This window comes from Macrobrachium rosenbergii, chromosome 12 (genome assembly GCF_040412425.1).
Source record: "Macrobrachium rosenbergii isolate ZJJX-2024 chromosome 12, ASM4041242v1, whole genome shotgun sequence".
Taxonomy (NCBI): domain Eukaryota; kingdom Metazoa; phylum Arthropoda; class Malacostraca; order Decapoda; family Palaemonidae; genus Macrobrachium; species Macrobrachium rosenbergii.
Genome location: NC_089752.1, coordinates 18,268,001 through 18,290,289, shown reverse-complemented (window position 1 = coordinate 18,290,289; position 22,289 = coordinate 18,268,001). Strand labels below are relative to the sequence as shown.

The 22,289-nt window shown below is 36.9% G+C and overlaps 1 protein-coding gene across 2 annotated transcripts in view; it reads right to left on the bottom strand.

The window, feature by feature from the left end:
• CRAT (Carnitine O-Acetyl-Transferase) overlaps positions 1–22,289 on the bottom strand; it is a 35,641-nt gene that overhangs the window by 12,891 nt on the left and 461 nt on the right. The window contains exons 1-11 of one of the 2 annotated variants that reach the window (XM_067113621.1): positions 22,229–22,289; positions 20,706–20,857; positions 18,660–18,795; positions 15,506–15,678; positions 14,390–14,555; positions 14,008–14,179; positions 13,009–13,184; positions 7,791–7,891; positions 5,481–5,504; positions 3,398–3,520; positions 3,128–3,250 (exon numbers count right to left, since the gene is read on the bottom strand). The exon at positions 22,229–22,289 is cut by the window's right edge and continues 461 nt beyond it. In XM_067113621.1, coding sequence (XP_066969722.1) covers positions 3,128–3,250; positions 3,398–3,520; positions 5,481–5,504; positions 7,791–7,891; positions 13,009–13,184; positions 14,008–14,179; positions 14,390–14,555; positions 15,506–15,678; positions 18,660–18,795; positions 20,706–20,857; positions 22,229–22,261 — 1,379 coding nt within the window. In that variant the 5' untranslated portion in view covers positions 22,262–22,289. The remainder of the gene's footprint in view (positions 1–3,127; positions 3,251–3,397; positions 3,521–5,480; positions 5,505–7,790; positions 7,892–13,008; positions 13,185–14,007; positions 14,180–14,389; positions 14,556–15,505; positions 15,679–18,659; positions 18,796–20,705; positions 20,858–22,228) is intronic. The other variant, XM_067113622.1, reaches the window with a different exon arrangement.

The window sequence follows — 22,289 nt, the reverse complement described above, 5'->3', positions numbered from 1 at the left end:
AGCAAAGAGTCCGCATCAACTGATTTAGCTACCTTAGAGAAGGTTACATCCCTCCTCATCAGTATGAAGTTAGCCCATAAATTAGCATTAAACTGGCCTAGGTATGATATGGCCTTAGCACCAGATTGTAGTAACCTGATGAAAGACGAACTTTCAAATGAAACACTTGCAGAACGGGATGAAGAAATCCTAGCTACCACTGAAGCCCACAAATCTAGCCACAAGACAGTCTCAAAGGCAGAAAAGGCAGTCGACTCCAAGGCAGATGCTTCCTGAAAGGTTAAAGAAGGACCGTCAGCCCTAACCTGATTAATGTTAAGCAAATGATATCAGAGTTGAGCTGTCTACTCAACAAAGGTACTTGACTTGTTGAGTAATACTTCCTATGATGAATCAGAGGAGGGGGAAGAAGCTTAAAAGATCTGTTGGAACGCAGAGAATTATTCCATCCCGAAACCAAAGAATTCACATGCTTTAAGATTGAAGTAGCATGCCCGGAACAAGGTAACTCAAAAGAAATTCTTACATCTTTCTTCGGTCTTAGTAAAGCATCCAAGCCCGTAGGAGTCATTGAAGAAGGAGCCTTAGACCTCTCAGAGAGATTACTGAACTCACAAATGAGATCAATAACCTCCCTGTATGAAGCAAGAAACTCTTGACTCTCCCCATCCTCTGCTTCATGAACAGGAGGCTGATGCCCTGAGGTAGATGGAAGAGAGGGATCCCAATCACTTGATGGGCGTAGGCTATCCCTTGCCAACAATGAGTCATGTCCACGAACGTAGGAACACGGCTGTGCGACAGCTCTTGGACCAGAGGTGTCACGTATGCGGATGAGGGAAGATGAAAGACGTACACAATCCCTTGCAGGAAAGCATGAAACCGAAGCACAAGACCTAGGCCTACGCAAGTCACTTTCACAGAACCAGGAAGACGAACGACGTATGTGGGTCCTCCTAGGTGAACGAGACATGGAACACTTCAGTCTCCTGGATGCCGGAGAACCACAGTCACTAACAGATCCACGGACGGTCCTATTAGTACGTTCGCGGTAAGCTAAACGTCCATTCCCATCATCATAGACATGGCTAAGAACACGTCCGCAGATGACATGATCAGGAGAGGAAACCCTAATCCTCGAAGGAGAACATCTTGTAGGCCTCAGAACAACTGGACTTCTAATGGCAGGGTCCACCACTTTTGACTTCTTAATCGGAGCCTTATCATCTTTCTGCCGAACTTGCATGAAACCAGGAGGAGAAGAATGCATGACTGAAACCGACTTCCGAGGGGTTGGAGAGCGATGAACACCATCCACAGGAACACGTATGTGAATCGGAGACACACATCCGTGGGAAGAAGCTGATGAAACAGTCCTGGGCTTCTCTGACGGTGAAGCGACAAAGTCTTCAATCCTCCAACGTCTAACTCGCGCACGAGTAGGGGGAGACAAAGACAATGATGAGGACAAAGAAGATGAAGATGGAAGCCTACGCCTTTTATTGACAGAGGGACTGCCATACCTCTCTTGAAAGACAGATTCCTGTCTGTCCACTACAGTCTGAACAAATGCCTCCAAAAGATCACCAACTGCAGCAGATGATGTCACGGCAGCAGCTGGTTGTGAAGTCATGGGAGTAGTTGGAGGAACTTCCGGAGGAGCCGACATTGGTAAGTGTGAAGAGACTCAATGTGACAACAGGCCATCCAGAGAGGGTACCCTGGGTAGGCCTAAGGAGGCCCCAATAGACGACATCTTTTGCACATCAGAATCTGAAACAAATGAACAAGATGGCGCTGCCTCCTCTCTCCCTGAAGGGGAAATATCCCTTCCTGAGAGAGACAGGGCAGGATGATACATAAAATCACCTTGACCAATTCACTATGGTTCCAAAGACGAATCAATGGAAGAAAAGGTATCGGTGGATGACGAAGCAGATGGAATAGGCCTGGAAGAAGGGGGAGCAGAAGCATCCACTTGAGGAGGCGGAAATCCTTCCCAAGATGGCTCCGACTTCCTTTTGTGATCCCTCTTCTTGTAGAACTTCTTCCACTCCACAACAGGCCAGGAACAACATTCCAGGCACGGACTGGTGATATTACAAAACTTAGAACAGCGCCTACCGCAATAAAAATGGGGATCTACCTCTGAAGAAGCCAGGAAGCGGGGACATGGGAACCCTCGTACACCAGGAAACATGCGTTGGCGGTAACGGGTCTTCTTAGATTGATTAGTGGAAAGCATAACACCACGAAACACACACACACACACACACCCCAAAACACAACACAACCAGTAGGAAGGTATCGCAGGCTTAGGACAAAAACTAGCTTGGGGAAAGGAGAGCAAAAGCAAAGTCCACTCTCCAAGGTGGCTGAAGAAAGTCTCTGACCCGCTTCCACCTCATCTGCATATCAGATGCCAGATGCCAAAAATTCCTTGCATATACAATTTTTTATTGTTTTTAAACCGGTTTCCAGCTGGTGCCATAAGATTTATTTTAATGTTTAGACCAAAGGTTTGTTCCGCGGATGAACAAATGCTAACTGAAAGATAAGGGCCCCTCAAAATCACTCATTACAGTGAATATAAGAAGGGAAGTTAGGAAATAACTAATCTCTCTAACTTGAGAAGTCTGACCATTCCTCATTATGGGCATGTTTTGGTATGAGCAATATCCTTACCCCTGCCTACCACTTACACAGCAGTCTGAAAGACTTGGAATGAACTTACAAGGCAGAAAATGTCACAACACACACTCAAACAAATACACAGAGGAAAAATGTGAACAAAACTAGAATAAGTCTTATCACCCAAGTTCATGAAAAGGCTCAACTAGTCATGAATATTTTTTCAGTGCTGAAGTTACTGCCATACATTTCTACCTGCCCACACTCTAAGTGTACAAACTAACTGTGATTTTCCAACTACAGTATCAAGATGGAATCTTAAGTCATAATTCAGTCCCACAGAAGGTATATTTAACCCTGCTCTTTGTACTGTATATAAATACTGTATATCATAGTGTTTACAGTCATGAATAAGTAAAAAATTTAAGCCTGAATTATCCCTAAGAACTATCATCTAAGTTAACCATTCTGACATAAGAAAGAATTAATGCCATACCTGTAAAATGCTAGCTGAATAGCCATCTGCAGGAAGCTGTCTGGACTTAATTTTTGTGATTTTATAAAATTCTTGCCAAAACCGGTGAAGTTGAAGCATGTCATCTCAAGATCATCTACCAAGCTATGGGAAAAATAAAGATATATTTATCAAACTCTTTTACATGAAATACAGCAATTTCTCAGATGAGCAGTACAGTATAAGTATTATGTTATCATTGAATAGCCATCAATAATGGAAAAAAAAAGAAATATATCATCAGTCACCTACCTCTGTAATGATACTTTGGCATCCTCAATTTCTTGCTTAACCTCTGGTGTAATATTAAACATGAGTCGCTGCGGACGAGGGAGCTCCATGACAGGTGCATGAGGCTCTCGTTTACTTTCAGCTCTTAATTGCCCAAGGGTAGAAGTAACACAAAATAATATATAAGCTTTTCACATTTAACTATATCTGAAAAATTATGATCTGATTAACAGGCCCTATCAATGATTTTTCTAATAGAACTGAACCCTATCTGAGTGCCTTAACAAATACTAGCATTTTTCCAAGTACTGCTAAAAGGGCTGAATAAATGGAATGCATAATTACAAAGTTTTAAAAACAATACAGTCACCACCCTACTTACGAACATGTCCGTTACAAACATTCAAAGATACTAACAGATATGGTTACAAGTTTAAATTTTGCTCTGCGCAACTATTCAGTTAGTAAGAATTTTTGCAAAGAACAGAAAAACAAAAGGAAGAAGATGAAGTGGTTCCTTTAACCCTTTCCCTGATTATCCGAAGTATTCTCATGATTAACTATCATGTATACTTCTTACAATCACGAGAGTATTAGTTCATACTCATAAATCATTCCTACTTATTTTTTCTTCCCGATTTAACTCGTTCTTTGATGAATTCCCATTTTCTGTATTTCCTCTCCCCATAGGAAACTTTTAGCATGTATTTTTGTCAACTTCCAATGTCTGATGCTCCTACAAGATTCTCTCCAAGTTCATAACTTTCAAAGCATGGGAAAAATACTAAATTTTTAATGTTGCATAAATCTCAATTTTATTTTCTTCTTTTTACCTTTCTAGCATCCAAAGTAGTTCTTTATAATACTGCATGATTTGAAAATGCAGAGAAAACAGCATAACCTTTGACTCTCCTGAATTACCTCAATAATGTAAACATCAACAAAAATTATGCAATGTTTATTAAAAACCAACCTACAAAAAACTCAAGATAAGAACAGCTGTCCAAAATGTAACTCGTTCATAAGTCCGATGGTGACTGTACAGACTTTTGTATTACCATGGAAATGCAATCCCTACAACATTGATCCAAGTACTGACCTGATGTAAAATACAAAAATTAGTTTTTGATGGCAAAAAATTTTTGAGGGTTTCAATTTTCATCATTCATTCAACTGATTTCTTTATTGAGAAAATCCTGTTTAGCTTTCAATTTATAGATTTATACTGACCTATTACTGCAGCAATTTTTTATTATACTCACTATGTTCCTGCTAGAAAAATATGTCAATATTCAAACAGTTTTACAGCAAGTTACTATATCACAACTGATCTTATCTCACATACTTTATCTTCTAAATTTGAAGCAACTGTTTTTTGTGAAATATGGTAGTTGTTAAAAAACAACTTGACTTCCATATTAACTTAGTAGTATATATATTCCAAAACATTCTCATATCAGTAGTGTAGTTAGAGTTTTGCATATAAGGATGTCTGTGTACATGTTTCTTCTACTCAAATCCTCAGTTTTGGTTGAGTTTATCATACCTTATTTCTTCTGCAAAAATTGTTTTACACACATGAAGTACTGTAAGTACCTTTCTGCAGTTTGCAGTGCATCAACACATACAGTATCCTCTTGTTACTGACCAGCAACTTTGTTACTTAATTTGCCAGTAGCAGTTTCCATTACAGTATACACTTTTTAATACTGTACATTTAAAACTATTTATCTGATTCTGATTTTGTCCTGCCCTATGTCATAAGTCACAACGTTACAGTATTATGAATTAAGTTTAATCTGAGATATAGTTATAAATGCCAACTTGCTATGGTGATGACATTAAAATGCTCTAACAGTGGCAAATGGTATGCAAGTATTTAAGATACTTCATTCAAATATATAAGGTAGGACACTTCAAACCTATTAAAGTAATAATAGCATTAATATCATTATAAATAAAGAATCATGGAAAGTTTTTTTATAAAATATGTCTTACAACTTCAACTTAGCTGTACCATAATTCATATAATTCCAAGGAACAAACAATTATCAAAACATTACTTACAATACAGAAGACAGAGAAGACACAATTTTAAACTTACTCTAAACCATCTTTGCCAGAAGCTCTGCAAAGGAAAGTTTTGGATGCTATAATAAACCTTGAAAAAAATTAAACAAAATACAACCACTAATTCAAAATAAAATCAAGTCGGCAAACAATCTTTTACAAGCAAAGAAGCTTTCAAATGTACTGCGGCTCCATACAGGGAAGATAGCTACTAATCTACACACATAAACAAATATTATATTACATGCAAAAAAAATACATTACTCATGGATTTTTATGTTTTCATTAAACCAAAATTGTAAGAAATTTAAAACATTCCAAAGGGCGAGGTACAAAGAATTAAAAATTTAGTTAAGAATGTAGAACTAATGAAAGCGTAAAATCTGGTATGGCCTATTTTAATCTATAGCCGGCCAGACCATGTACAGTAGTTTAAAAGTATTCCAAAGTTCCTAGAAAAAATTTCAAAGGAAAACCTAAAATAAATGCAAATTATTTACTGCTCAACACTAAGACTAATTATAAATATAAAATAGCCTTCAAATCCTCAATAAAAAAATAAAGCAGACCTGATGAAGAAAATAATAGTAATCATTAAGAAAGATTCAAACTTTATTCATTTGGCCAGCCTCGAGTCCAGTGATCCTGGCCATGGCCATTAAGACCACAGTGTGAGACATAAAAAGCTACAGAAGTACATTGGATGAACCCAGTAATGAATATTTTGGAATGTAAGCTGTGGTTGCAATCTTACAATGTTAAGTGAAAGTATCAGAAAAGACAACTCATTGTAGTACATGCAAAAAATTTAGAATTTTTATACCATCTTCCTTCCACTGACATGATTTTTTTAAAAATTGGCCAACCTCAAAGCTCAAACAGTCTGGGGTGATGCTACCATATACTGCATTAGCCCAGATTGTGAGGGTTAAACTACTATATAAACACAACGTGGGAGGGTGTTCTTATTTGCTAATATATACTGAAAGCCAGCTTGCAAAATTTACAAAAATGATCACCGAACTACTTCATACTTGACCATAACTGCTCATTTCAGCTGCTATTCAGCACTGGCTATCTGCCCTTTACTAAGTGTTAAGTCTTAAGCTAGCATAAGAGGTTTGTAATTGGTATGAACACCTATAAATTTCTCTACTAGCACTGGTAATGGCATGTCGAACGCAATCCACAAGATGGGAGTGTATTAACATAAAAACATTACATTAAAATAAAAAATAAAAATAACTTAACAAACTACAATATTCTAAGGCTACCATGCATAAACAATTAGAAAAAGTAACAAAACTAATGCAATAAAATCAGCCTCTTCACGGTGAAACATAGGTGACAAAAAGTTAAAGCTACTATTTCAAATGTTTCCAATTAGCACATACCAATACATCAACTTAAAAAGATATACTTACCATTACTACTTAGAAAGAAAAGCTTGCCTAAATCTGTATGCACATTTGTATAAAAAACACAAGCACTTTCCTAATTACCTCAAAGTCTGGGTTTCTCCATACTGTATACTGAATGTACTCCTAAGTGTAACAAAAGCCCAGTTCTTAGTAAAATGGATACTAAATCTGAAAATTGTTCAATGAAGTATTTCATCATTTACAGCTTTCTTTGCTACTGTAAACAAGAAATCTTAATTTTTTTCCATAATCAAAATTGTCAGATAGGCCATTACGCGGGGGATGCGTAACACACGCCCCTGCAAATAGCTAAAATCCGCGAATACTTAAAACCCCTCTAAAAACACTTAGAATTGCCTATTTTATGGTTCAAACACAAAAAAACCTGCTAAAAATGCTTATACCTGAGTATTTTCATAGTTTTATCACAAAAGGTACATTTAGTTATGAAAATTATATGAAAATACAGTAATTAGTGAATATTTCTCAGTGAAAAATACCATGAATGGTCAAATTTTCAGCGAATAATGTGTATATATGTTCCATATAGAAATCCATGAAAAGGTGAGTCCCCGAATCATGAGAACGCAAATATGGGGGGTTTACTGTATAGATATTTTCCAAAATCAAGAGTGTCTAAGTTTTAGCAAAGAAACTCATTCTTGGAAGGGAAGACTATCCGTTTTGCATTTGATATTGACATGGTAGAGAATTTTCGACTCTTTGACACGTGTAGACAAAGACTGAATTATGAAACTAGATTCACTGATTATTCCATGCATAACTGACCTTTCATAAGAGAAAAGCACTTCAGCCTTATTTTCATATACTATGTTGACCAAACCAAATAATGAAAAAACAAACAATTCACACTGCACACTGGAAATCTGACACAATGCTTAATGTTAACATTGAAAACTTACATATATTCCATGATGTGATCCATCAAGTTTGCTATAGGCGGCCCTTCTGCTGGAGTGTGCTCATACGTAAGACCAACTGCGCCTTTTTTACCAACAATGAACTGTTAAGAAGTATGAAACTTGAAATTCATTAAAGCTAAGCAAAGTTTATTTAAAAATTGGAGGTGTAATATGTAACTTAAAGTTCCTCAGACATTAGGCACTAAACAATAAATTATAAAATGAATTTCCTTTCATCCTACAGTATACATTAATTTACAATTCTATCAGTAATCTGAATCAACAGGAAGGAAAGAGTTGGTTGGATTAGCCAATACAGTTAATTAATGCAGTCATGTATACCACAGCACACTTTTCAAGCAATCCATATGCATTAAATAAAAGTAATTTCAAATAAAGTACAGTAGAACATCAACGTAGGAGTAAAAAATGCAAAAAATCACAAACATAACCCATGAAAGTCAAATTACAGTGCATAGTGCCCATACAAAATACCTATGACAATACTTTTGAGAAAAAAATTACTTGAAGCATTAGCAAGAGTCTAAGTCAATGTAATGTACTTTTCAAACCACTACATCTGAATTAATTCCTGGTACATATACATCTTACTATGAAATACAAATAAAAAAATAAACAATGCATCTAGTTATGAAAGTGAAAATGTTTTCATACAAATTTTTGTTTATCCAGCACAGTGAATATTCTGTCACCGTGTAAAATCCATCCAAAGGTTACAGATATACAACTCATACAATAACTTTAAAACACACTAAACAAAATGATGAAATACTGACATTCAGGCTTTTGAAAACATTGGAGTAACTAAGAATCAATTTTTTTTTGTGTAAATATTCTAGGTGTAAAAACCAGAGCCTTTTATGTACAAGAATTAATCAACACAAGCTGGAATCACTCTTGAAACTTGGTAACAAGGTAGTTGACTGGTGGAAGGTGGGTGAGTGAGGGGATACACCCACTCACCTACCATCCTGAAGACTTTTTCCTTCAGCACCAGGGACTAAGCAGAGAGGTTGAGGTGGGATTATCACAAAAGACTGGTTTGTATACTTAGGGAAAATAGAAATTTCTTATAAAATTTGTGATCTGTTCTTACAGAACATAAACCTCCTATTCAGTCTGGCATAGGGATGCCAGAGTAATTGGGATGTGAGACTGAGTGACAAGTGTCTGAAATCTCAGAGAACCAGGTTTGATCATTATGAGGGGTGACTAGTCAGAAGGCAGCCATGATCTGGTCAACTGGGTTCAAATTACAGTTCTACCAGGACCCCCTCTGAAAAAATGCCTGTGGAGAGTGTCACATCTCATAAGCCAAATATCTAGCACCAAATACTAAACTGTGTAGTAAGCTTGCATCTGTGCCCATTCCAGCATTTACACGGCCGGAGCTGCTGCCTCGCAAAGGGAGGAAAAGAAGTAAGATGGAAGAGAGGAGCCGGTCGCTCTACCAATCAACCCTAACCTTATATCCTCTGAGTACCTTGGACGGGATACTCTTCTGTCTAAGAAGAGCTTGGATGATTACAAAACCTGTTGAACAGTCACCACAGGTCTCATGGAAAAATTGTGGGAGACTTCCCTCAGAAAGAATGAGGTAAATGTGGTCTGATTTCTCCAGACACTTACCCTCATTACCTGTGCTACTTAAAAGTAGTTCTGTAATGCAAGTGACACTCCTACAGCCCATGAATCATGAGCTCTTGCCCAAACTGTAAGACTGCTCATTTTGCTGGACAAGTCGTAAGCTTGTTTGATTATAGCACCAAGCCAGAGAGAAAAGGTATTTCTGGATACTTCCTTGTGCTGTTGGTACCAAAAAAGTGTTGTTAACACTCTGGCCTAAGAGGTGAGGTATTTCTATAGTAATCCATTACAGTCTGCCTTGAGTATAAAAGCATCTCATCCAGATCACCACCAACACAGTTCTGGAGAGAGGGAACACTGAAATTCTCATATCTCCCATCATGGACTGATGGGTTCTGGATTTTACCTGCAAACTCAGGAACAAACAAGATGAGAGATTCCAAACCCTTTGAGTAAGATGTGATAAGAAATTCCATGAAAATCACAGATACCCTTTGTCAAGACTAATGCTAGAAGAAAAACAGTCTTGGGTGATAAATCTTAGCTGAAGCCTACACCAAGGGTTCATAAGGCACATGAGTCAGACTGTGGAAGAAAGAGTCATGTTCTACTCCAGAGGCTGAAACTCCTGAGGAGGACAAGACTGATCATTGCTCCTCATGAGCAAGATAACACCACCTAAGTAGAGATATTTATGCCCTTCAATCTCAAGACCTGGCTCAAGCAGAGTAATAGCCTTTCACTGTAGAAATTGAAAGGGGCTTGTCTTAGATATGGTAGATGACAGAGTCCACTAAAAAGATGCTCCAACTAGAGAGAGAATCCTTCTAAGGCACCCACAGGGTAATCTTTCTGGGAACCTTGATGATGTGAACCAGTAGATTGGGGAACTACTTAACATAGGGGCAACAAAGGAGTACAGTACCAGGGTCACTGTAAGCCCTGGTGTGATCACTACTTGGTTGATCACTCAAAAAACCAAACTGAATGGAGTAAAAGACATAAACATCCAGATTGTTCCATGAGACTTGAAAGGCATTTGCAAGGGCCACCCAAGGATCTGCATTCCCCAAGCTTGAACTGTCTTTCCATCAAATGAGGATGTGAGAACCATCCCGACCGCCTGCCCTTGGCAGCTAAGCTGGTCTACCAAAACATTCCTCCTGCCAGGATGTCTTGATGACGTGACAAACTACCCACCCCTGCATCTGCTGCCTTGCAAACTGATAGAGATGAAGGGAGGTCACCCCCTGCTTTGCTGACATATGCCACTATGGTTGTGTTGTCACTCATCAACGCTATGGAGTGACCCATCAGATGTTCCTGGAATGCTTGCCAAGCTAGTAGCACCACTTGCATTTTCACACATTAATGTACAGATGAGGTTCATCCTCCGTCCACTCACATGAAATATACATGCTGCTCAGGTGCACACCTCAACCCTGACTCCGATGCATCCAAAAACTGAAGCATCTCTGTGAGTAGAGAGTTTGAAGGAACTCTCATAAGAAGGCTCCTGTCATCCAGCCAACATGCATGGTCCTCTCTGATCTCCCTGCTCAAAGCACAGGTTGAGAGGGAGTACTGCTTAAGGCCGACAAATGTCACTTCAGTTGCCACTTTAGCAAACACAGGTGGAGTTGCTGAGCAAGACAAGCTTCTCTAGAGATAACAGGTAACCTAGGACTGCTTGCAAATGCTGAGATGATTGTTTCTATTGCAACAGGAGCTGCACTGAAACCTCCCTGAGCCTGCTAACACAAGGATTTGAAGGAATGACTCGCTGCTGACAAGCCTACTAAGTATTCCTAAGTACATGCCTGCTGCTTGGGTATGAGTTATGACTTCTCCCAATTTCTCACAATCCCCAGGTCATGACAAAATAAGAAGAGGTCTCTCTGTTCTGCAGCAGTCACATCTTCAAGGACATCATAACTAGCCAATCTTACGGGTAACATAACAGGCATATAATGTGCAAATGAGACAGAGCCAACACCAAGGCAAACATTCACATGAACACTTGAAGAGCTATCCTAAATCAGAGCTCTGAACTGGTAAACAGTCCCATTGCAGTCAAAACAGAAGTACTTCCTGGAGAAGTGATGGACAGGCACTTTAAAGTAATTGTCCTCCAGATCCACAGAAAACAAAGTTATCCTCTGATGGAATCCAAAATGCACCATGCTGTTTCATCTTAAATCGTCTTGAAGACAAAATCATTCAACAAGAGAGATCAATGACTAGTCTCCACTTGCCAGTTGTCTTCTCCTCCAGGAAGAGGTGACTGTGAAAACCCAAGATCAGCTGCCTGCCACTACAATGCATCCTTCTCCAAAATCATCCTCACCTCAACCACAGGCCAATTTTTCAGAAACCCTATAAGGCAGAACTCTTTTGGAAGTGCATTAGACTCCTAAAATACTGCCAAATCTTCCACTAATACTTGGCTGAAGTAGTATGCCCTGAAACAGCTGACCTAGTAGAGGTAGGAGGTGGTGAAGCACATGCATGAATTGGTGTTTCACCTGAGGAGACACCAGTGTGTGCATGTCACTTGTCCCTAGACAAGAGAGCATGTTGACCACCCATGTAACCCCCTCAGAGAAGGCCAGAGGTGTACACAAGGATGGAGCAGAGAGAGGTTTAGTGTGTGTGTGTGTGTGTGTGTGTGTGTGTGTGTGTGTGTGTGTGTGTGTGTGTGTGTGTGTGTGTGTGTGTGTGTGTGTGTGTGTGTGTGTGTGTGTGTGTGTGTGTGTGTGTGTGTGTGTGTGTGTGTGTGTTTTTATATGGCAAACACTATTTCAGTCTTTACTCTTGTTCCCAAACCTTTTCCACTACAAAATGGACCCTGTTGCACACTCATTACAAGGAAGATCAGGACTGCAGGTCCTACTCCTGCAGAATTAACAATATCAGAGGGTATCCACAGACACAGAGGATATAAAAAACTCACAAACTTGCTCACATCCTTCAAACCTTCATTGTTCATTCTTCTTAGACAGATCTATTTCAACGAAAAATCACCATCACCATCACCATACTGAACATAAAGAAAAAGGAAGTTACCACTTGGCACTGAAAGACCTCCTCACTTGACAGTGATCAAAGAAAAGTGCTCGGTGATGGCAGAAGAATGGGGGTTCTCCCCCAAAACTCAACCACCTACCTCCAGTAGTTTCAATGAACAATTCCAGCTTGCACTGAAGAATACTCCTACATAAAAAGTGATGGTTTTTATTCCCATCAGAACAACCTGAATAGCTGATGAGGAATTCTTTTACCAATGTTTTCAAGGGCAGCAATTAGCATAAGATACTTATGCTAATTACCTGAAAGACTGTTTAAGGAAATCTTCCATCATCTATGAAGCAGCTATGGATTTTGAAAAACTGGATGTGCACTTATCATTTTTTTTTACTTGACAAGGACCTGCTAGGGCTTTGTAAGTTCTATTTTATATCAAATGAGCTACACCATGAATAAACATCAAAACAAATTAGCTGAAAATTTCCTAATAATCAATAATCCCAAATTAGAACCAACTTGTGTACTTCTAATTATATAAAAAACATCACCTCTAACTTTGTCTAAAATGAACTGAAAAATTCACCTGTAGAGTCTTGTCATACCACCTGTTGCCAGCATAGCCTTCTGGACCATTGCCATGTACACAGTTCAGAGCAGCATCAGTCATAATATTCCCTGTAGGATTAACAATCGGTCCATCCAATGCTAACAAAAATATGCACTGCTGTATCTCATCAACTGATGCTCTGTTCATCTTATCTGCAAAAGATATGGTAAGATTAAATACTTTTTCCCCCCACATGGTTTCCAAAGAAACAGTCTCCAATTAGATCTATTTCACATTAACCCAGTTCCGTAATTTAGCATTTCTCCATCTGCAACTTGTGACAGTTCCTAAACATTTTATCACTACCCTAACAATGATATATAGAAGCCTTTAATCTGTGTAATCAACATTCTCCAGGTTCAACAGTTTTTAAGTACAAGACAAGAAGTATAATAGCCTGAAAAAGTATAAGCAACCTGAACCCTTGGGCATATCTCAACCTTTCTCCTAATATTTCATGAGTCTGCAATTCTGTTTTCAAGCAGGGTTGCTATTCCAACACATAATTAAGCATTCATCACTCTTCATTTATTTTAGTCTTTTCTATGTTATTATTCTCAGAACTTTAGTGTTTATTCACTAGCTAACAAGTTGTTAACTAATCATTGCTCTAAAGTAGATTCGTTGTGCTGACCAACTTTTTCTTTTCTGTTTGTTGTGATCCAGCAAAGATTAAGTATACTGTATTATAATTCTCCGCTTTGTTTTTGGAGATCTATGGTTTATCTTCCTGGTGTTAATGTTCTGCTTTGTCATTACTAGCTGGGCTATTTTTGTATGTTTTGCATTAATTAATTATATTTTTCTGGTATTTTTGATTTTGGATTTGTGTAAAAATTGACTTGTTACCGGTACTGTTAGCTAATTCTGGTTATTCTGTGACTAAGTGAAATGTTTTAAACCCATTTTTGCTAATAGGGGTTCAATTCAACATCCAAACTCATGGTCATACACACAAAATTAAAAAATGAGTACCTTTCCTAATTTTCTTGTAAGCTTTTCCCCATACATTGCGATTTTGTGTAGTAAGAAGACCAACTGGGGTTGCTGGGTGAGTAGAGCGTTCAACCACATTTCGCAATTGATGAAGCAACTGGCGAACACTTAGTGTCTCTCCATTATCCCCATATACATTAATTTTGAAAAACTGCAAGATAAAACAAATGCATAAAACAAACAAAATGTGCGATGAAACTAAATATATAAATATACTTAAACAATATATTTCCCATTCCAGCAAAACATTAAAGAATTATCCTGACTGTTTATACACATAACGGTATATGAAAAACTTCATAACAGTAGCATTGAAAATATAATATTTTTACTTGAAACATAAGTGAGACAACAAACTTACATGGTTATTGTGAGCAATAACAATATGCTTTGGAGGGTTAAGTTCCTTTCCAAAAAACTTAATGGAATCCCTTGTCACTCCAGGAATGCGACAAGTTCCCAGTATGTTAAAGTACTGTGACATATCTAATTGATCTTTGCCCATATATTCCACTGGAACAGTTTTCCTGAAATGTAAATAAAATTAAATATCCACATGACTTCCAGTTACAAAAAAGTCTCCAGTTACTAATAGAAAGTCCATCATGATGATATGCAAAACTTCAAAATATCATGATATAAAAAATCATATATATATCACCATCATCAACATGTTTATGCCTGATTTTCCATTCATGGAGCTAGGCCAGGCCATGAAATGAACTTTCTTCATTATTCTGTCCTGCATACTTTCATCCTGAATTCCCATCTGATCTAAGTCTTCATCTAGGTCCTTTTTCTAATGTCTAAGGACATTATAGACCTCAACAAGGTAGGAGTCATGATGAAAGTGTACAAGTTTAGATAAACTTTATTTTATTTATTCGGAATTTAGACTGCCAAGCAATGGGGCACTTTCAGCATTCAGCACTTTTGAGGACTTGAATATCTGATGAGAGGAGGCAAAAGTAACACCACCTAAAAATCAACCTAGTAAACAGTTAGCTATGTGGGCTGCCAAAATGGAAATGATACAGTACATAGAACTGAACATTTCTCATCCTTAACATACAAACACAGAACACAGTCATAATCTAAAATCAATAAAGCACTACATATATTCAGGAGTCACAAAGATTATCGTACTGTCTGTTATTATACATGATTCTGACATTCCTAGAATGATGACTCTTCTAGTATAACAATCCTTATATATAAAAATTTAAAAATTAAAAAAATCCTTATATATAAAAATTTAAAAATTATAAGAAAGTGAACTAAATAACTACATGAACAAAATAGCAAATTCCTTTATAAACTTCACTATAAAATAATGAACTGCTATAGTATACAAGAAAAGTGGACGGATTAGCTTGTGAAGAGAATTTTCAATTTTGTTCACATTTAAGAACAAATCCTTCAAAATGTCACTCTGATTTTTTTAACAACTTCATAATAAACACTTTTTTCAACTTACTCATCAACCATCTTCTTATAATCTAAGGCTCCAACAATCATCTTTGCTGCAAAGCTAAGCTGATCATCAAGTGTTTTAAACTCTTGTAATGGGAAGACTAAACCTGGAGAGGACCAAACAACAACTGGCCATCGATAGTCAAGATAAGCAGTGTTCATCCACCAATCATATAGCTGAAAAAACCCAAATACATTTCCTTAATCATATCAAGAATATATAAGCAAACAGAAACAGTTACCTGGCTAAGGTAATAGTAAAACTCTTAATATAGCAGCATGGTCTACAATTTGTAGGTTCACCTATGGCATGTAACTGGTTGCAAGTGAATACCTAAAATATTCTAAAAACAAAATGCAGACTTTAACAACATAGGCCTATTTGACTGTGCCTATCTACAATTACAACACAAGTTTCAGATGAATATATATTAACAAAGAAGGTTGGAAGGAGAATAGTTTGTAAGTACAGTGAACTGTAAAAAATCCAGACTTATTGGTACAGACCACTGCCAGATCTTTGGAGGATCTAAATTCTTACAAAGTTTTGTAATTGGCTAGACTATGGACTACTAGCCAATGATATAACCAAAAGACAAGTCTACATTTCCTTAGCTATCTCCCAACAAAGTTACTGATAATGATAAAATAAATATAGAAGTAACAGAATTGTTTTAATTAATTAATGAGAGAGAGAGAGAGAGAGAGAGAGAGAGAGAGAGAGAGAGAGAGAGAGAGAGAGAGAGAGAGAGAGAGAGAGAGAGAGACTATAATATAGTTATAAGACAAAATTATAACTGTTTGCTTATCTCCCAGTCAAGTTTATTCAAAATGAGAGAGGGTGACCATATTACATATCAAGGAGACTGTGAAGAATTTATGAATAAGATTTTACCATAGTAATAATTCCCAGACCTATAATTGAATTTTCAGTGTTTTAAGAATAAAAAAAGAACCTTTATAACTTTAGCAAGTGTGTACTTTAAAAAATTTACCTTTGACGAGATATGGATAATTATCAATTAATTACCTTTATCTGTATATATTTTTACAAATATATACAGTAAAGGCTAAAGGAGGATACAGTGAGACAGACATATTGAGACGCATATGCATTAATATTACTTAAGGGGTGGTCTGTGGGTTGACTTCTGATCGAAGACTATTATTTATACTTATTCACCAACATAAGAGATTAATTAGTGGTAGGGCTGTTGCAAGTTGAAGGTGCAGCAATTACTGGTTCTTTCATAATATCTTTCTTGATTATCATGCTGTAGCTCTGCAACAGGCATAAAGAATTCAGACAATGTCTTGAATAAATTGTATTTGTTCTTCCATCAACCCCTATTACTGGATGAACAAGATCCTAGGGGGTGAAGATATTAGCCTGAACAGTATTGGGTTCCCATCACTGATTGCAAATGCTACATTTTTATGGTTTCTCTGGCACATCTCACCACTTCAGTTTCCACATTTCTTAGACATAGCATGGGAAGAGATGGCCTCCATTCCACGATTAATAACAACATGTCATGGACAACCGTTACTTCCACATGGGAAAGGTGTCTTGAGACAATGAATTAGACCATTCTTGCATGAAGCAGAATTAGGGTTGTGAGGACTTCTTATGGGAAGGCATTCTGGGACTTAGACAAAGGAGTTCAGGGACCCTTGTTGGCACGTTTGTCAAAATCAGCAAGCAAATAAATGAGTTGTAAAATGATATATAAATGGAGAATAGGCACAATACAAAGATGGTGAAAATAAAAAAAAAAACACAAAAAATGAACAAAGGTGAAGATAAAAATACACAAAAGAAAATAAAATGATGCAAGGCATGGGTATTTTGTCTCCAAATGTCAGTTAAGAGATTAGCTGTTAGAAAAACCTCTAGCCATGTAGCTCATTCAACTTATTTATTAAGAGCTTCTATTGTAAAATATATTATATAAGTTTTACCATTACTACTAGACATTTTCTGATAGTCTTTCCTTATCACAATCTCTTTTCTCCTAACCAAATTTTAATCCTAAATTAAAAACATAAAAAAAAGACTTCAATCCTCACAGAATCAGGCTCTTTCCAGTCAGATCTTTCAGTTTACCATCCAATACAAAAGCTAATAAGTTCATCAGTTAAGCATAATAATGGTACTATACACAGTATTCATAAAATCTCTACCATCATATGGGTGGTACCACCATTTGCACCTTGTGCAGCATGCTCCAGGCAGTAGTAAAAGTTCTCTGTGGCATCCCTTTGGCAAAAATTTCACTGTCCCCTCTCTTTTACTTTTCCTCTATTCCTTCTGGTCTATCTCCACCTAACCGTCCCACTCTTTCATCTTTACTATCAATAAAATAATTTCATATTTAAACATAATCCTTCTCATCAATTTCAATCACATGGTTCTTCTAATCCCCTTTCCATCATTAGCTCTTCTTATAAATTTTAAGCACTGAAAATCTCTTACTCTACATACATTTTGTAATCCTGACCATCTCTGGTAACATCTATAATTACATTTAGTACATAGCACTACATTCACCCCTACACCTCTCCTACTGTCTGCCACCTAGATCTTGTGTTAAGTTACAGAGTATTGCTATGACTTGTTCAAGTCTTCCCAGTACCCTCAGCTTTCACAATGGTAATCTAGCCACTTGCCACAGTATTTTGCAAAAAGCCTTCTCATGACCCACATCCATATAACCTCTCCCTTTTTACTTGATACTTTTCCAGGACACAGAGGAATCATAACAAAATTTTGAAACTATTCTGTCACAATGGTTATGTATCTACAGAAAATATAAACCATTTCACTGTGGCATAAAAGCTGTATTCTCAATAAAACAAAACTACAGTAGAATAGAAAAAAAGATTACTGAATGTAAACCTATCTCAATATTAAAAATATGATAAAGTAAAGGAAAAATAGACATTCTACACCTCTCACTACAGTGCAAACTGACCATTAAATAAGTGTTGCAGGTGAGGCTGGGGAATTCCCAACAGTGGTGGGAATTGTACCTATTAAAGTAAATGTTTCATCCATTATCAAGTATAAGTATTATGGCACCATAAATAAAATGTGGTTTGTTTGTTGTATGGATACAAATATATTAACCCTAAACACATTAACCACTAAGTATTACCCAATTATCCTTAGTCTTTGCTCTTTCCAACAATTTATGCTGCAATTTAGGGCCAACTCCATCGGAAGACTTAAATTTATTTACAAGCTCTTCTGTTAATTGAAACTCATCATCGGTTACAAGAGGTTTTACCGTTCTGAAAATTAAAAAAGAAAATGAGATTAGCCCATGCTACAATAAATTACAATTTATAAAAAAAGGACTGGAAAAACAATCCACAATAGGCAGGTAAAACCTATTTCATAGCATAAGGATAATTTGCTGACTAATATACAGTGGTCTGTTTACATGACCTTATAATCAATCTGTCAACTACAATACAATTCCAATGTTGTGTTTCCTTCTATACAATCATTAAGTGTACCTGTAGCAGGAGAAACCATAAATTTTACTGATCAGAGAATTTGAAATCATTGAGGTACAGTACCTAGTCATTTTATATTTCATGCAAGACCACAAACCTCAACAAGACATCGAGACTAAGCCTTTTTAAGGAGGCAACACGTTAGACAACAGGAAGACCTACCATTCCATTCATGTTAATATACAGTACTGACATACATGAAACACTCCAGTTCAGTAAATACTCCCAAAATGTTCACATTATATATCTTTCATTATAATAATACTTTAAGTGGGTACTGTCCATTGTATCTTGCAGCAACCCTTCAGACATGCTGTATAATTACAACTAAGATTTAAATTGGCCCTCCAACTCACTTCAGAATCATTGTAACACAAGGTGTTACCCTTCTAATACTCTCTATTATAAGACTATTTTTTCTTATCAGGCCAATTGAACTTTACCTTCAAACTCATACTGTGATGCAGTATATAGTGCTCCTAATCATGTGTAAACACAACATTGCAATACATTACATTTTACTTCAATATGTCTTTTACATTTCATAATTTCCTTCATCTCTTCATCCTTCATATTACTTTGCTTCTTTCAGACTCTTTCAGTTGAGCTGCACAAATTTTGAAATGTGACTTAAGCTGTCCAAGTTACTCTTCACTTATGTCCTCTTCAATCTAATTCAAAATTCTTTAACATTGTCTTACTCCACTTTTCCCTTCCCTTTTAAAACAATTCCTTTAAGGTAACCCTAGAAAAATCTAGAAAAGAATTTAGCAGTTTGGTTAGATGACCTGAATGACCACTGCGCTTATCATAGTACAACACAAAAATGGAAAAGGGAACAGTATGCTAAACAGGCCTTCCATCCAACTTCCTTCTGCATCCAGCCCCTAAAATCTCTTGTAAAAACATATCTTAAACTCTTTCTTGAATCTGACTTTTGGTATGATAGCTTTTTTGTGTGACTGTTAGCGATGGCTATGACATGCATAAACAAATGATTAACTATGAGTGTTTTTTCAAAGCTACCCCATTTTAATGTCATAAAGCTTTCTGCACTGGTAAAATTGTGGCTTACATATATGAAAATATGCATAAACCCTTCTAGTTCTCAATCACTGCATTATTTGAAAAACATTATTATATAGCAACGTACTGTACTACTCTACTAGTGTCCCATTATCCATATCTTGAAATGTTCACACTAACATACATCGCTCCATCATTACAAGACTGTCGAACTCCAAAATCTTGATTTTTTTTCAGGCGTTTAAAAGATTTCAAAGTCCTATAACTTTAAACAATTTTTAAAAGCACACTCAAGTGGAGACTATTTATCTAATTATGATAGCAAGTTTTGTTGCTTTGGGTAAAGGTGTTAAAAGTTATAGGACTTTGAAACTTTAAAAACGCTTCTCCTGAAAAATCCAGCCCTATAATTCTTGTACTAAATCTTACAACCTCCTTCTTACCGATCTGCTTCCTGGGGTACCTTATTCATTCAATTCTCATATTTTTCATGAATAGTAAGTTTTCAGTGTAGAAATATTTACATACGTTTTGCAAAGTGCAAATACAAAAATATGCTACCTTCTCCCTCACATACCAAAACATAATTAATTAAACAATTATGTGGACTTAGAACTTTGTAATGTCAAACTTATCATTGTAAAATGTTAAATTACTTAAGATATTTTTGTAGTGTGTCTTCCAAAGCAGGAACAGGAAGACGGGGTAAACTTTCTTGGTCATCACGAAAATATCTTGACTGAATCACCATGGTGGCAGTGGCGGAGTTTGCCCTTAAGATGCAGTTCTTGGTGCCATGCCATAGCCCCTGCAAAAAATTACAGATAAAAAAGACAGTAGGTTGGAAAAATCTCTGATGGAGATATTTAATTGGGGGTTTCACCCCTGGTTAGGCAAAGTTAGGTAAAGTTACTATGGAAGTTAGGCTAGGCTATGTTCTGTATTTACACCAATGTAGTCTAGTTGGCCAATACCAAATTTCTGGTATAGTACTTCATCTTTCTGAAGTGTAAATGCCCCATAACTGTCACAAACTAAAAATGAAATCTAATGGGAAAGTCTCTAGCCACTAAATACACGTTACAAAAAACTTGACAACTGGTCTGTATACTAACAAACAGATTTCCAGTAGGTTACTGTAAATGGTAAAATTAAGTCTTATTAAAATTACAGAGCGCCTGCAGTTTACGTTGACACGGGTGTCGTCTGCCAGTTTTCTAGTCACGGAGGAATACCAACATACGAAATCGGTACTAAAATGATGAAACCATAACTAACCAACCTAACCTAACCTAGTGCAGCGCACCCTTACCTAGCCGGGGGGGCGAGCCCCCAGAAAGATAGAGAACATGGCGTTTCGTGTGGAACTACTTACCTTGGCGGACAGGACAAACGGCATTACGTGGTGTCAACATAAACTGCAAATTACCCAAAATTACCATAAACATAGCCTAAGAAGCTTATCACAATAAATCTACAGTAAGCTAGCCTAGACCAGACTTCCATAACAGACATGCACTGCTATAAACTCAAACATTTTACAATACTAGTTTTATAGTTTAGCTTAGGAACTAGTCTATGAATTAACTGAATGAAGTGGAAAAAAGCATCCTGAGCTAATGCAAAATAATTTGACAATCAAACATAAGGCTTTGCTATACCAAATTACGCCAGTATCATAAGCTAGCATAATCCAGTTTAGTCCAGCCTGCTACTTTCTCTCGTTTAAAAATCATTAGGTCTATTCTAATGGTAAAGAACCCTAATTAAGTTTAAGCAGCTCTGAACTACAATTCAATCTAGGCTAGTTTAAAGTACCCTGATCACAAGATTTAGCTAAGCCTATTAGAATAGCAAACAAGGCCTATAACTAATGAAACATACCATAATGCCCACTACAAGCTACTTTTGAAAGAGATGACCCTATTCAACGTTAAGCTAATTTTAACAGCCTAAACTACAGTAAGGCTAGCAAGCACAAGATACTCCTTTGCCTTATTCAGGTTATACGGACTCATTTTTACACAAATTATGGGCATTAATTTTTAATAAGTTAAAATCATGCAAACGCTATGGTCTCCTTCACACCAAGGTCATTTACGGTAAGCCTAACGACGGGACTTTCGTTACAGAAAATAAATATATATTAGTTAAATTGCGCAACGGCACAATGCCTCACCTGACGGAGCAATAGAGTCGCTGACAATGCCATCGCGCCTCAGAATGATATTCTATTTCTC